Below are 14,529 nucleotides of genomic sequence, written 5' to 3'. Positions count from 1 at the left end.
CCGCCCCTTCAGTAACTAATCACTTCCCTTTCGTGATTATAAATTATGCGCACGCATTCCAATCGCCCCTTTTCCATAAATCCACTGCAAGAAGTAGGTTTGTGCATCATGTGTTCAGAAATTTTTATGCAAAACATTAGTTTTTCAAATCCCAAACCCACCCTCCCTTTTACTGTTTTTTACTTATGACTGTGATTATTCATTGAAACACGATACTGCTGGTTTTAATTCTTTATTGCAGACTATCCACCGTTAATCATATCACCTGGCACGGCTGAAAACCTGAAGCATATCGAGCGGCTCTTCTCTTAAACATGTTAAATGCCCAGTTGTTCTTGTTGAAAACTTCGGCCTTGACCGCTGCACCTCCCTGGGTCAAGGTCATATATGCTGAAATTGTATGAGTTGAACTTTGACCTTGAGTCTTGCACCTCACAGGAACAAGGTCACATTGCTGTCATTTGTTTAACTTACAGTTGTTGTTGTTTGAAACTTTGGCCTTGACTGCTGCACCTCCCAGGGTCAAGGTCACATTTGTTCACATTGTAGATTGATTTAAAGTTTGAACAAACATTGTATTTGAATTCTAAATTGAAAAATATACATATATGTATATATCAGCCGTGCCCATTATCGCCAATAAATAGTTTACAAACCTTTTTTTTTCTTGCAATCTCTGAGATAACGACTTTTGTTTGCCAATGCAAAATACCAGAACTGTGCAATGATAAGCCACTTTAAAGATAGCAGGATAAAAAGAATGCTAGCGTCCAGTGCAAGATAACAAACCAGACATTGTCTGATCTGCTCAAGTCTTTCCAACTTTCGACATGGAAGGAGGACAGGGTAAAAAAAAATTATTTGTTTTAAAATACTGATTTGATCTTTTAATAATTCATTTTCATTTCGTTATCAAATTTTTTATGAATTCATCAATCAAAACACAAGTTTTCAACGTTTATTGCATTTTTAAACTGTACTTTATAGGTTTTGAATACGTTATCATCTCTATACATACATGTACTTTTAAAAATCTGCTAAGGATAATTTGTTGTTTTCATGTTATATATTTGTCTTTTTCAAAAATAATAACCGTCATTTATAACTTGACCATTTGTTTTCTGAAAATATCAAAAACACTAATATTTCTTTCGACACATTTGACAAACTGTTAACCAAAACTAATATAAATTTATTTGAATGTATGGTTAAGTTTTAAGTATTAAATCGGACTATGGACAAATGTTTTGATCTTAATGTTCAACACACTGTTAAGAAAAACCAAAATAGTTCAATAAGTTTTTTTTTTCTTTTTTTTTTTTTCTTTTTTTTTTTTTTTTTTTGAATTTACTGAGTGGCAGTAAATTCAAAATTTCTCATGTAAAACGTGATAAATTACCATTACATTGCATAAGTTTCAACGTTTTAAAAATGTAAAATTAAAACAAATAGCTAGCTTCAATCTTATTGTCAAAAGTTTCGGGAAAGAATGCGCAAGATTGCAAGTTTGCAGGAATCATCGACTTAATTCATTGGGGATTCAGTTAGCAGAATATTTTTCACGCAGGATTCGGTTATTGGAATGTTGGTCAGGCACCAGAAACTGGTCCCCAACCTGTTATTCAACAGCCACAGCAGCCACCTCCCGGGGCATATCACTACCAACCCCCAGGATATCCACAACCAGTACACGTAAGTGCGCAAGTATTCCTCCCCCAAGAACCCCCCCCCCCCAAAAAAAAAAAATAAAAAAAAAATAAAACAAAGTTAATAAAAAAAAACACCACGCGACGAATCTAGAGTCAAGATTAACTGAAGAACTGAACTAAAAACAATAACAAACTTGTATCTCAGTTCTTCCACCAGAAAATTACGTAATGCAACATACTGGTGTGTGTATACTTTCTTACGTTTTGAATAAAACAGATTCATGCACGCAAATGATTTTTGCGTTACAGCATCAACAGCAAACAAACACGACCGTTGTTATCAACCAGGGGCGGGTTGGCCGACCCCCTCCCCGGGACTGGAGCTCCGGAATCTGTGGGTGCTTTGAGGACATGTCGTCTTGTACGTAATTTATTTACAAAACTATGCTACGTAGCACACACACACACACACACACACACACACACACACACACACACTCTCTCTCTCTCTCTCTTTTAAATGATTTAAATATCATATTACTTTTTTGTTTGGTGCCAAAATTGCAAGATGTCCTTGCCTCTGTACTACGATCAAGATAATGCTGATAGGCTTCGATGTATTTGTCCTCTTTTTATCAAAACCTATAATCCGTTATTATACTCTTAATGTTTGACAATTGTAAGGAACTCGATATTCGGATTAGGTTTGACAGTTTGACAATTGAATTTCGACTAGTTAAAAAAGATATATTGCAATTCAATCACCAATTTCTAATTTATTTATTTTTTTAAAAGACAGTTTAGGTTACATGTTATGAGTTCGATATCAATTCGGGTTTCTAATTTTATTTATGCTTCTGAGGGCACTGTAAACCAGCTTTTATTGGCCATACGTTGACTTTATTTCGCGACTGACTTTGGATCTATACTGGTTCGCGACGACTTATGTTTGCGACCAAGCCTTATCGAGACTTATGTTGTTTACACAACCATGCGCCAAGGATGTTTTCGCAGCGAGAATTAATCGCGACGCTGTGGCTTTCGCTAACATTGCGAAGTTTTCTCATCAGCGAATTAAAGGTGGTTTACAGTATATCTACTCGAAATTTTACAGGCTGTGCCGTTTACTGGTGTGGAAATGGCTGCTACCCATGTTACTTGTCGTCCAAACTCGACGAAAGCTGCTGCCTACCATTCTGCCTGCCTTGTTATCCATGGCTGATAGCCCTCCGTGTCAAAATGAGGGCCGAAAATAATATTCAGGTGGGTAGATATTAGATAAATAATTACTGCTTGTTTTAATGGTGATGCCATGCTATGTAATGAATTTGGTATTTGTTATGTAGTATAATTTTTTAAAAAATCAATAAACTTGTTTAGAAATTAATTTTTTTAGTAGGATACACTTCTTTAAGCAAAAATGTTAACGCTCGAATTGGCAGTGTTCTTAATTTTTGTTTAAGTACACATGTAAAAAATATAGGAGTCACACAGTGACAAGTATATAGATAATACTCTTTTTTTTCTTATATCGAATTTAAGGACTAGATTATCAACCAAATTAATGAAGTAAAAATCCATATATTTTACCTTTAAATTTGGGTACTTTCCTACATTTTTACATAGAGCTATTCTTCTAAAAGAGATCAATAAAGTCTAAAATGGCTACAACTATCGAGCTTTTTTATAAAATGAACTGAGATATACCACGTTGTTTTTCATCTTTTCATTCTATAGGGGTCCATTATGGGTGATTGTTGTTACGTTTGCTGCTGTGCCTCCTGTGTGATGTGCCAGCTATCACGTGAACACGACTATACAATTGCAAATCCACAGACCTATTGAGAACGGACATGTTGTTATGGATTGCTTCATTCCTTTGATGCGTAATTGTGTGTACTTAAACTATAATCGCTGTCACACATTAAACTCATTATTTCTATAAAGAGACGTATAGTATTCAACCCTATGATGTTTAAATACATTACCCCCAAACTATTTTCTTTTTTAAGAAATTCGTTTTCCTGACTATCAAAGGGGCATTAGGCAGATTTGGTCTATTTATTAAGCATTGTTTTATTGATTAAATACAGAAAATATACTTGCAGCAATGATAAAGATAAAACTTTAAAATTCCCCCACCCGCTATTATCTAAGATCCAATAATATATTGAAACCTGAAAAAGAGTTTACAGAGATTATCTTATTTCATAAGTTCGAAACAGAACCCTTTTCAATCTTGACTTAAAGTACTTGTGAGAGTAGTCACCATGAATTATTCTTGGACGTATAATGTTATTGACGCCATGCAAGCAGTCCGCATTTGCTTTGTGCAGATCTTAATCTTAACTTTTTGTAATTGCCGTAAAATTTATTGGTTTGATGTTTTAAAAAAATCAAAATTCTTTTCATTACCTATCTGGTGTACTTAATTCTTATTCTTGTGTTATAATATGTTAATAAATAAAAAAATTTGCGTAAATGTTTACCACTCTCATTATTAATTTGATCAAAAACGTATTGGTTAAAAAGACAAGGAAGCTAGCGCATTTGCATGTTAATAATCATAGAAATACAAATTTCAAAGTGATGGTTGTATAACTTCTTTGTTAATCATTTTATTTTCATTGTTTTCTAAACTGATTGAAATGATATATGTTATTAGCATTAAAGTACGTTCTAAACAATGAGAAAGATTTACAGAATGTTAATGATAACTTATGCGGTCAATACTAAATGCCAGAACAGTGAAATGGCAAGCCACTTTGAAGATTACTTAAATTCGGTGCGGTATAAAAAGAAAACTAGCGTACACTGCAAGATTACAAACATACGAATTGCGGCGGACCGGAAGTACCATATATACGTGGACTCAATCTAAATCTCATCCGTCAGGAAGTGTCTAAAAATTAAAATTAAACAGTCATCTATCTAACAGGTATTTTCAGTGTCGGTTTACATTTTTCTGCAGTTCAATTCTTTTTGCCGAGATGAAATAGAACAAATTGGACGCTGTATCAAGCTTTGTTGATTGAGACGGTTAGATGGAAGGGTAACACCAAGGATAAAAATGAAAATCATGGTCGTGTATCCAAAACCTGTGACAGGCTGCCTCAAATGTACTGCTGATTGTTTCAATGATTCATTTCTATTATTATTTTAAGGAACGTAGCATCATTTTGGAAACTGAGGAGCGGGTCAAACTTATTCAAAATATTGACTATCAAACAGAAAAATTAAATATAAAAAAAGAAAAAAAATACCAGTGCTGAAGTAGGACCTAGGCAAACTCTGAGACTTAAAGCTGAACACCGCTCGTAAATAGGCACTGTCCGCCATATTTCTCTTTAATCACTGCTGTCCCTACAACCCTTATATAAGGGACAGACCTGTTCAAAGTACTTCGCTGTAGAGGTCTCACCTGTGTGGACGTACATTTTGCCTCGCCGTGTTACCCGGTCGCGATGAAATTATCAAATTTTACGCACTTTTTGAAGCCAGGAGAATACTAACATCAAATAAATTGGTCAATGCATTATTTACGAACAGAAAATGAACATAAGATAAGAAAAAAATGCATAAAATCTAAAGACCACGAAAGGAATACTACATGTCGGCCACGAGGTTCAGGTGTGCAATCGGGTGTAACGAAATCGAAGGGTTTATATACCAGGTATCTGTGTGACGGTGCCTATTTACGAGCGGTGTTCAGCTTTAAGTCCGTAACTAGAAGAGTGTTTACTGTTGCTAGGACAATTTACCCAAAAAGTAGGCGGCCGGTAGAAGTGACTAAAGTATTAATATCATTGTTTACACACATTTAGAAGTTTTATTAGTTACATGTATTTCAATTCAGCATTTGAATACAGTGTATCACATAATTTACACAAAATCATAATATAAAAATTTTGATGTAAATATTTATAGTGGTCGTAATCGAGCTGTAACATTTTCCGTGCAGTTTGCAAGAAAAAATCTTAGCATGCTTCATGTTCCGAATCCTTGCATATTATTTGCCTTCGACTTGTTCTGACGTTAAGAAAAAAAAATCATTATTGTGACATTGTTTTATTTGTTACGCAATGATTTTAAAAACGAGAAGCAGAAATCTTTTTGAAATAGAATACTGTACTATTGTGCGAACGATCTGCATGCTTAATGCACAAAGATGACGCTTTTAAAATATTTTCATATGTTGACTCGATCTGTGCACAAATTTAAATGGAAACCAAAGTTGAGTAAACAAACATGAACACTTCACATTTTCGCAAAATTGTCCGTTAAGTTTCGGTTTAAATTCTTATAACCTGTACCAGTTACGTTTAAAAAAAATCGGATTAAATCACCATTTTTACTCTTTGACAAATCATTTCACGGTGTTAAATTGTTCACAATTACAGTTGTTTGAGCGATTGTGATCTTGTGCAGACATGTTAGCAGTTCATGAAAATAAAAGCCCAAAAGACTTTGTGATAGAGTTGATCACACCCGACTGCATTTGATCACCTCATAATATTCAAAGAATGATTCCGTTTTATTTATATTAAAAGAATTTTCAGCAATTATACGATTAATATTAAAATGGGTTGATGAAATGTATTGGACTATACATTACAAAATCAATTTGTAGTGTTATCATAGACAAAGACACTGGAAAATGTAAATATTTTTCTGTAACCTATGCATGGCTTTTTAAAAATATCTAACGATAATCAAGGCGCTATTTTCTTTGTTTTGTGTATTCAAAAGGTGGTACTGTGGAATTTTCGCATGAAGTAACATTCTTTGACATTAAATGTATCAAATCACCGTCTTAATTGTACTGACGTCAGGGCCTGGCACAAATATGTTGATGTTAGACACTGTTGTAGGACAAGCATTTTGGTTCACACGAACTAAATTTGTCGATATGTGTGTAAAAACGTGCGCACGCGTTTTGAATTTAGGTATTAATTAGACCACCTTTTACAAGGCTAAATGTCGCAGCCATTTTTAGATTAAAATCATTTAATAACCAAAATTCAAAAGTACATCTAGTAAGTAATTTGTAGACTACCCAGCCTCCTTTTGAAACACTGTTTGTTTGCCGTCTCCAGGCACACCGACAAAAAATACCTCAAACCAGATATTTTGTTTACAGTTTGCAAACTTTTCAGTTAAACAAACCAATTTGTTTTCGAATCTATTTTCAATTTAATTTTTACGAATCTTCAAGTTGTTAAAAAATAACATTTCTCTACCGATCCAAAGATTCATAACAAAGCATTGAAAAGGCAAAGTAATTCTTATTTAAATGTTGACTCCTTTCAAATAATTGCCGTAACTGAGACTTGTTTGCGAATTGCAATCTTCAGACATGTTCATGAAACTGTTCTAGGATACCGGTATAACTTGAAAGTGTTCCTACAATGTAAGATATGTTTATGGGAAAAATTAAAAATATCATAGTACAAAAAACTTACAACACACCTTTTAGATATAAATCAATTGCTTCTTAGACACATCTTATTTAGAATATTTAAACTATATCTACTATGATCATTTCTGTTTGTTAATTTCTATATTCTTGATTATTATTTATACTTTGTGCTCCAATACAAAATTTTTTTTATAGATTAAAGGGGCACGGTCACGATTTTGGTTAAAATTTATTTTCCAATTCTAATGTTTACAATACTTCAGTAAGGCATTTTTAATAGTCAAAAAAAATTTGAGTGTCATTTGATGAGTTATAAGCGAGTTACAATTCTTTGTATGTAAACAAAGCTTTTGATTACATTTTGAACGTTGAAGTGAAAATTCCAGGTTTAGACCTTAATTAATGTGTTATATGTTAAGAACGGTTTAATTATGCTTAAAATGAATAAGAAGATTGACAAATCGGATAGAAAAAGATTTTTACTGGTATATTGAACTTATGTAAACAAAATCAGGGAACGATCCTTGTTTACATGACAAAGAATTGTGAGCCCTGTATCTTGCTTTTAACTCTACGACAGACTCTCAAATTTCATTTGATCACTATTAATGCCTTTTTAAAGCATTGTAAATGATAAAAACAGAAAAACAAAATATGACCAAAATCGTGACCATGCCCCTTTATGGGCTTGTTTAAAGTGCTTACTACATAGGCACTATAAAAAAAATCTCATATTAGTTCTTTGCACAATTAACTTAAAACCGAGAGAAAAACATAATCGTTACTTGTAAAACACAAAATACTATTAGGCCACATAAAATTAATATTTAGATTTTCATCCTGATTTGCAAAAATATGGGGCGGGTGGGCGGACTTTATTTATTAATTTTTATTTTTTTAAACATCTTTTTTACCGTTTATGTTCCAGAAATAACAACTGCTCTATTCTTTTAAATTGTTAATGCTAATGTGAGTACACAAACCCACTTTTAATCTTTTAATTCCAATTTATTTCAACTTAACTGTTAATGCACGAAGACATTTGTATCCATATGATAACAATCATGACTGAAATCAAACGATGTTCCACATGTTTAGACTGGCATTAAAATGTTTTGAAATTTTTGTATACCGAGACCGATTTATTTTCCGAATTTTTTTTCTTCAAAATGAAATAAAATGCCTCGGGGCGGGCCACTTTTAGAGAGGCGGGCGGGGATGAGAGTCTAAAAATTAATTAGGTGGCCTTACGTTGATATACTATATAGAAATGTTGATAAAAAAAATCTTGAACTTATTATCTTTTCCTATTAAGAACATGCAAGAGTCCACAGCTAAAGGCATAATGGAGACCCACTTTCATCATTCTGATATTGTAACACTATTATTCATTAGGTTTGTTACTGACTGTGTACAGCCAATACCGTCTTTCGGTAATGCTATAAGACACGCCCATTTTGTGCCACTCATGCTTTATTAAGTTATTGGGTTTCAGGGTTCAAAATTAATAATATTATCACAGACAAAGACAGATGAAAATGTAAATATTAATGCTTATTACAGCAATTTTATCAGTATAGAACTGAATTTTCTTACAACTCAATTGCCTAGCTCCTGTCATTACTGAAAATACAAAGTGAACCGACTCAAGGAAATTATTACCTTTCATCACTGCCTCATTCTCCAAATCAAGTGGCCATTCAAAATACATCCAACTATTCTGAAAAAAGCAACCACAGCCAAGACCATTAGATCTTGCTCTATCAGTTATACATTCGAATTGATCCATTCCTGCTGTGGAATTTAAGAAATTAGAGTTATCCCAAAAAACCAAGACACATGATTATATCCTTCCTAGCTGCCTTAGATATCCTTGTTTTATAATTTGGGTTTGGTACTTCAATTGGCACTTTCATCATACAATCTGCTATTAAATGCTCTACTTCTAGGGTTGTGTATTGGTAAAGACTTTTCGATATGATACGATACAATATTTTCAAATGTGATATCCGATATATTGAATTTACAAATTAGTTCAGCATTTACAAGAATAAAGTACTACAATAAACCAAACTAACAGTGGTTTTATTGGATTTTAAAAAATAAAGTAAAATAACAAAACAAACACTTAGTCTGTCATGTTTGAGACAGTGAAAGTAAAAGAAATAGAATCAGTAAAGTAACTTATCATATTTTAATATTATATCAGGGACATATTACAAATCTAAATAAGAACTGATCATTGTAATATCGTTTATTGAAGAAAAGAATACAGATGATCAAGGAGTAGTTACTTAGTTATTCATGAGCATTGAAACTCCCATCAATGCTTTGTACAGCTCCTTTTAAAATCACATTTTATTGAAAAATAGGAAATTTACAATTTAAGGACTCAAAATTTGCTGTTTGAACTTCTTCCAAAATAAAAATCGATCGTTTCCCTCTTTAACATTTGGTGACGATTTTTGTTTATACCATTGAATATGCTGTAATGAACAATCATACTTGTACTAACTACTGTATTTATTGTCCGACCGCTCTTTAACAAAACATATATTACAAACAGTAATTTCTTTTAACTTGTTCTATATCTAACGGGAAATATGAATATTTGGCAAAAGTAGATATAAAAAGGGGGCACATTACTCTTCTTTCCCTAATTTCTTCGCATTCTGAGCTCGAAGTTGATTGGTTGACAAGTAATCATTCGAAACATCACAAAGTTTAAGTCCTTGATAACTAAACATGAAACCATATGTAACACATTGAAAAAATTTCTTTAGCCACATATCTTATAGTATATTTGTCTAGATATATACTAGACATATGTGAAACATTAATTGGGGTATGACCCAGGTCCCATAAGCCAGGGGTTATAAAATCTCGAGGGTCTTGTGAAATTGGGTCCCTCTGGTCTAAAAGCCTTGTTAATGTCCTGGTCTTGTTGTTTTTCTGGTGCTGAAAAAAGGCTGCCTATTTGGCACATGTATGGACATGGAACAGTTAATCATGAAGTGGTCTTGCCCACAAGTGCACGCTATTTGCAATCGGGGTATATAACAACACTATCATTTGCCAAAGGGCGTCGTCATATTGTATTGCATGTGTAAAGTATTGCATGTGTAAAGTATTGCTTGTGTAAAGTATTGCTTGTGTAAAGTATTGCTTGTGCGAATAAAACATTTTTATTTTTACTTAAAACACAGTTTATTGCAAGCAGATAAAACAAAATGTTACATTACTACATAAGTAAATATATGTATAACAAACATTGAATGTTGCACAAATAAAACATGTAGTTACAATAATGAAACCAGGGCATTTCGCAGAATAAAATCCATTGTTGCATTAAAAGCAAATTTTACTTCAGGTTCTAGATAAAAACCTAGATATGAATAGAAATACATCGTCATCGTTGGATTCAACCAAGACGTGTGACCCTTTGATATTTATTAGTTTCCTGTAACTTCAAAACCTATAAATAAATCAAATTGAATAAAAGCAACTGTTGTTTCTGAATATATAATTTATGATTTATTCCAAAAATTTGAACGTTACACTGATCGATTTTATCAAAGAAAAGCTAATGTGATCGGCAATTTATAATTCTGGGTTGATTCTTATCAATATAAGTTATAATTGTTTTTAAGTGCAACGCTAACCATTGATGCAGTACCTCTGATTTTTTGCATCTATTTTCCACCCTAACACTCGATCAGATACCTTTTCTATAACTAATGTAGCTCCTATCAACTGACCGTTGTGACCACATCATCAGGACACACTGTGGCGCCTACGACAGTAGCAGTCTCACACGATCTACAGTTGTCTTCCCCATAATATTTCTGGTAAGTCTGTACAGGACAAAGCTTGCAGGACGAAGCTCCTCTTACATCGCTATAGCTTCCGGGTTTACATTGTTTACAGTGCTCAGCTGCTTCAACTTTACTATATCTTCCGGTATCGCAAAGGCGACAATCTGTTTGTCCGCTATTGCTTTGGTATGATCCCATGGGACATGCGATGCAGCTCTCCGATCCTGGATTTGGTATGTAATGTCCAGCAGGACATTTTATGCAAGAAGGGGTTCCTGGACTCGGTGTGTAATGTCCAGCGGGGCATTCGGTGCAAACCTCAGATCCTGAATACGGTGCTTGGTAACCCGCAGGACATTTAATGCAAGAATCGTACGCTGAACTTGGTTTGTAATACCCAGGAGGGCATTTGATGCAATAACTGTATCCTGAAGTTGGTGTATATGATCCGGCGGAACATTCCTTGCACGAATCATATCCTTCTTTTGGTGTGTAAAACCCGACAGGACAGGCAATGCAAAACTCGAATCCAGGGTTCGGTGTGAAATATCCAGCGGGACATTTAATGCAGGAATCGTATTCAGGTTTAGGGGTGTAAGATCCGGCAGAGCATTCCTTGCACGAATCATATCCTGCTCTAGGTGTGTAATATCCCGGTTTACATTTACTACAATTTAAAGATGCTTCAAATACGCTATAACTTCCTGCTGGACAAAGAGGACAACTAGTTTGTCCAGCCTCGCTTTGGTACGATCCAGGGGGACACGCAGTGCAAGAGCTATTGCATCTTGGTTCCGGTGTGTAATATCCAGCAGGGCATTTAATGCAGGAGTCATATCCTGGATCTGGTGAGCAATATCCAGCAGGACATTCAATGCAGGAGTCGGATCCCGGAATTGGTGAGGAAAATCCGGCGGGACATAAAATACAGTAACGATATCCGGGACCAGGTGTGTGAGAACCGGCAGGACACACAGTGCAGGAATTGGATCCTGGGAACCGTGAAAAATACCCAGCAGGGCATTCCATGCAACGATCATATCCCGGACTAGGTGTGTAAGATCCGGCAGGGCATTCCTTGCAAAATGAAGACTCTGTCTTTGGTGCGTAATACCCAGGACGACAAGCGAGACAATCGGCATATCCTGGACCAGGTGTGTAACTTCCAGCAGGGCAGTCGATGCACGAAGCATTTCCCGCCACATCATCGTAGGGCAAATGTTGTCCTGCGGGACATTCAATACACGTGCTGCCGCCACCCCAAAATGTGCCGGAAAAACATTCTGAAACACAATTAGTATATCTCATACCAAATTGTTATGAATTTAATTCACAAATTAGATAAAGGACTTTCTCAACATCATAATCATTCATTTTTCTTTTTTCTACAAATAAAAATTTGATCAAGATTGGAGCAATCCAAGATCTGGCCCCAGGATCATGAAGCAAACTTAGACTTCAGTCAAAACTTGTACACTGTTTTAATGGACCTTGATTCAAAACACTGACAAAATTGAAATGCTATTAAAAATGTATTTTTTAAACGTTGTTAATTATAAATTTCAATTTTCATTTTATGATAAACAATTTTTTTTTATAACTTATTGAAAATTTGACTTAAGTCTGATATAGCTTCATGATCCTGAGGCCAGATTTGTTATTTTAGAGAAAAAAACTAAAATACTCAGTTTGAAACGACATCCAACGGCGACGGAAAGTTTCAATATACATATAACTTTTAATATTTAGATCAACATGATCAATTATGTCCCTACCTAATCTAAACATCATGTTTTAAATGAAATGTGGTGATAACGAACAGTGTTCAAAGCAAAAGTTTAAGAAAAGATACAAAACAGGAGCATAGCATGCGCAAACACGGACCTCTTCAAAAATTGTACAATTAGAAGCTAAAATTTAAAAGAAGAAAATAATGAAAATCAAACCTTAAAAGTAATTATTAGTCGTTACTCACTGCAAGTGTCGTATTGCCGAATCCATTGTCCGTCTGTGTCACACCTGACTCGTTGTCTACTAGGATATGGTTGTGTCGAGCACCGTAATGAACGCCTAATACCAACTAATCTACTCATATTGATAGGTATTATGTCCGGTATAATATCAACTGGGTCGCATTCTACATGAAAAAATGAATTGATTTGATTAGTATATCTCAGACATTTACAGTGTGCAGGGAAATACTCGCCCAAGTTAATTTTCGCCCCTTTGTTAGCGCGCGAATTTATGACTCAGTGAATTCTTTCTCTTTCTATTTCCCTTTTAGTACAAAGCTGTCTGGGCGAGTTCAAGACAGGCGAAACCGTGTGCAAGTGTAGAAAACGAAAATAACATGAGATAAACATAACCCTGATACAGAATTCTTATGATACTCTTTTATAAAAAGAAGCACAAGAAACATTGGTGCAAGCACCAAATTTACGGGCCGTACAAAATTGCAGGAGTAGGATTGTTTCTATCGAGTAAGGTTTTTAAAAACTATGATTAGACAATATTAAGTGTTCATTAACGAATAAACCTATTATGTCGATTAACTATGGATGTTAGAACTTCGATGAATATTTATCAAGATATTCAGCAAACAGTATTTTCTTATAAAAAGAAGCATAACTTTAATAGTGTTAATATATCAAATTTGCTTTTCAAGATAAACCAGGTAAAATTACCTGAGATTATACATGTCGGTTGATGAGCTGAAGTCAGGACACATTTTTCGTTAATTTTGCATGTAAGATTACAAAAATTCTGGAAAAAGCAAAATTTCAAAGGTTATTACATGTATTCTTTTAAATGGCAAAGTCATTCAAGAGAAATTTTTTTAAAAAGAATTTGAAAATTTGGAAAAAAAACCAAATTCATAAGTACATGTATTGTAATTATACCTTTTGAACTATATAAATATAGTTCGAGTAATTCCAGTTTAATCATCAAAGTAAGTATGTTTCTCATTATAGTGTCAGTAACACTATTAAATAGTTTAAAAAAAAACTTACACTTAATTGACATAGCAGTCAGTTTGACAAACTTTATAATTTGAAAGTTTCAAAAGTATTTAACAAGTAAGCAATTACAAGGCAATGGGAATAGAATTTTGATTCTTTCCTATAAAAGTTGCTTACTTACCGCACTACAGGAAGCTAGTGTGAGGCAGTGGACCCTGTCCATGTAAACGGATTCATTGAGAGCAGTTTTGTCGGACAATCCAGACACGTGATGGTAGTTTAACTCGCAAGAAAAGTCATTTTTGTTGTAATTGACGGACTGACAATTCGTGTAGGCTGAACATTCCTTGCAACAAGAACGCAACCCTACGTCTTTTAAGCTTTTCAGAAGAGGGACATCCAAGTGGTAACCCTCCAAATATTCCCCAGAAACGATCGACAGGAAAGACAATGCGAGAAATACTTTCATTTTTTAGTCTTAAATTGTGTGTTTCGATGACTGTTCAATAAAGATTTTTAAACTGCATTGCTTTTAATTTCTAATTATATAAGATTCAAAAAGAAAATGCCAGGTGCTATCATCAAAGGTCTTTAACGATTGTTTTAAATATTTCATGTGCTAATTTCACCTTTTCATGAAAAAAGTAATAAAATCAATTAAGTCTACATAAAATAAATATAAAGAA

The 14,529-nt window shown here is 34.0% G+C and overlaps 2 protein-coding genes across 2 annotated transcripts; one reads left to right on the top strand and one right to left on the bottom strand.

The window, feature by feature from the left end:
• The first annotated feature begins 753 nt into the window (after positions 1-753).
• Positions 754-3,595, top strand: LOC128189634 (placenta-specific gene 8 protein-like). Its single transcript, XM_052861310.1, has 5 exons — positions 754-846; positions 1,568-1,692; positions 1,959-2,070; positions 2,764-2,912; positions 3,387-3,595. Exons 1-5 carry the CDS (start codon positions 831-833, stop codon positions 3,492-3,494), a joined length of 510 nt encoding a protein of 169 aa, XP_052717270.1. The 5' UTR covers positions 754-830; the 3' UTR covers positions 3,495-3,595.
• Positions 3,596-10,338: 6,743 nt separating this feature from the next.
• On the bottom strand, positions 10,339-14,317 carry LOC128189624 (sushi, von Willebrand factor type A, EGF and pentraxin domain-containing protein 1-like). Its single transcript, XM_052861296.1, has 4 exons — positions 14,025-14,317; positions 13,568-13,646; positions 12,859-13,020; positions 10,339-12,166 (listed from the first exon to the last, which is right to left on the bottom strand). The coding sequence occupies exons 1-4, from the start codon at positions 14,310-14,312 to the stop codon at positions 10,818-10,820; spliced, it is 1,878 nt and encodes a 625-aa protein (XP_052717256.1). The 5' UTR covers positions 14,313-14,317; the 3' UTR covers positions 10,339-10,817.
• Positions 14,318-14,529: the final 212 nt, after the last annotated feature.

This window comes from Crassostrea angulata, chromosome 6, assembly GCF_025612915.1.
Source record: "Crassostrea angulata isolate pt1a10 chromosome 6, ASM2561291v2, whole genome shotgun sequence".
In the NCBI taxonomy this organism is placed as follows: Eukaryota; Metazoa; Mollusca; class Bivalvia; order Ostreida; family Ostreidae; genus Magallana; species Magallana angulata.
The sequence above is the reverse complement of the archived record's forward strand: the minus strand, read 5'-3'. Positions and strand labels throughout refer to the sequence as shown.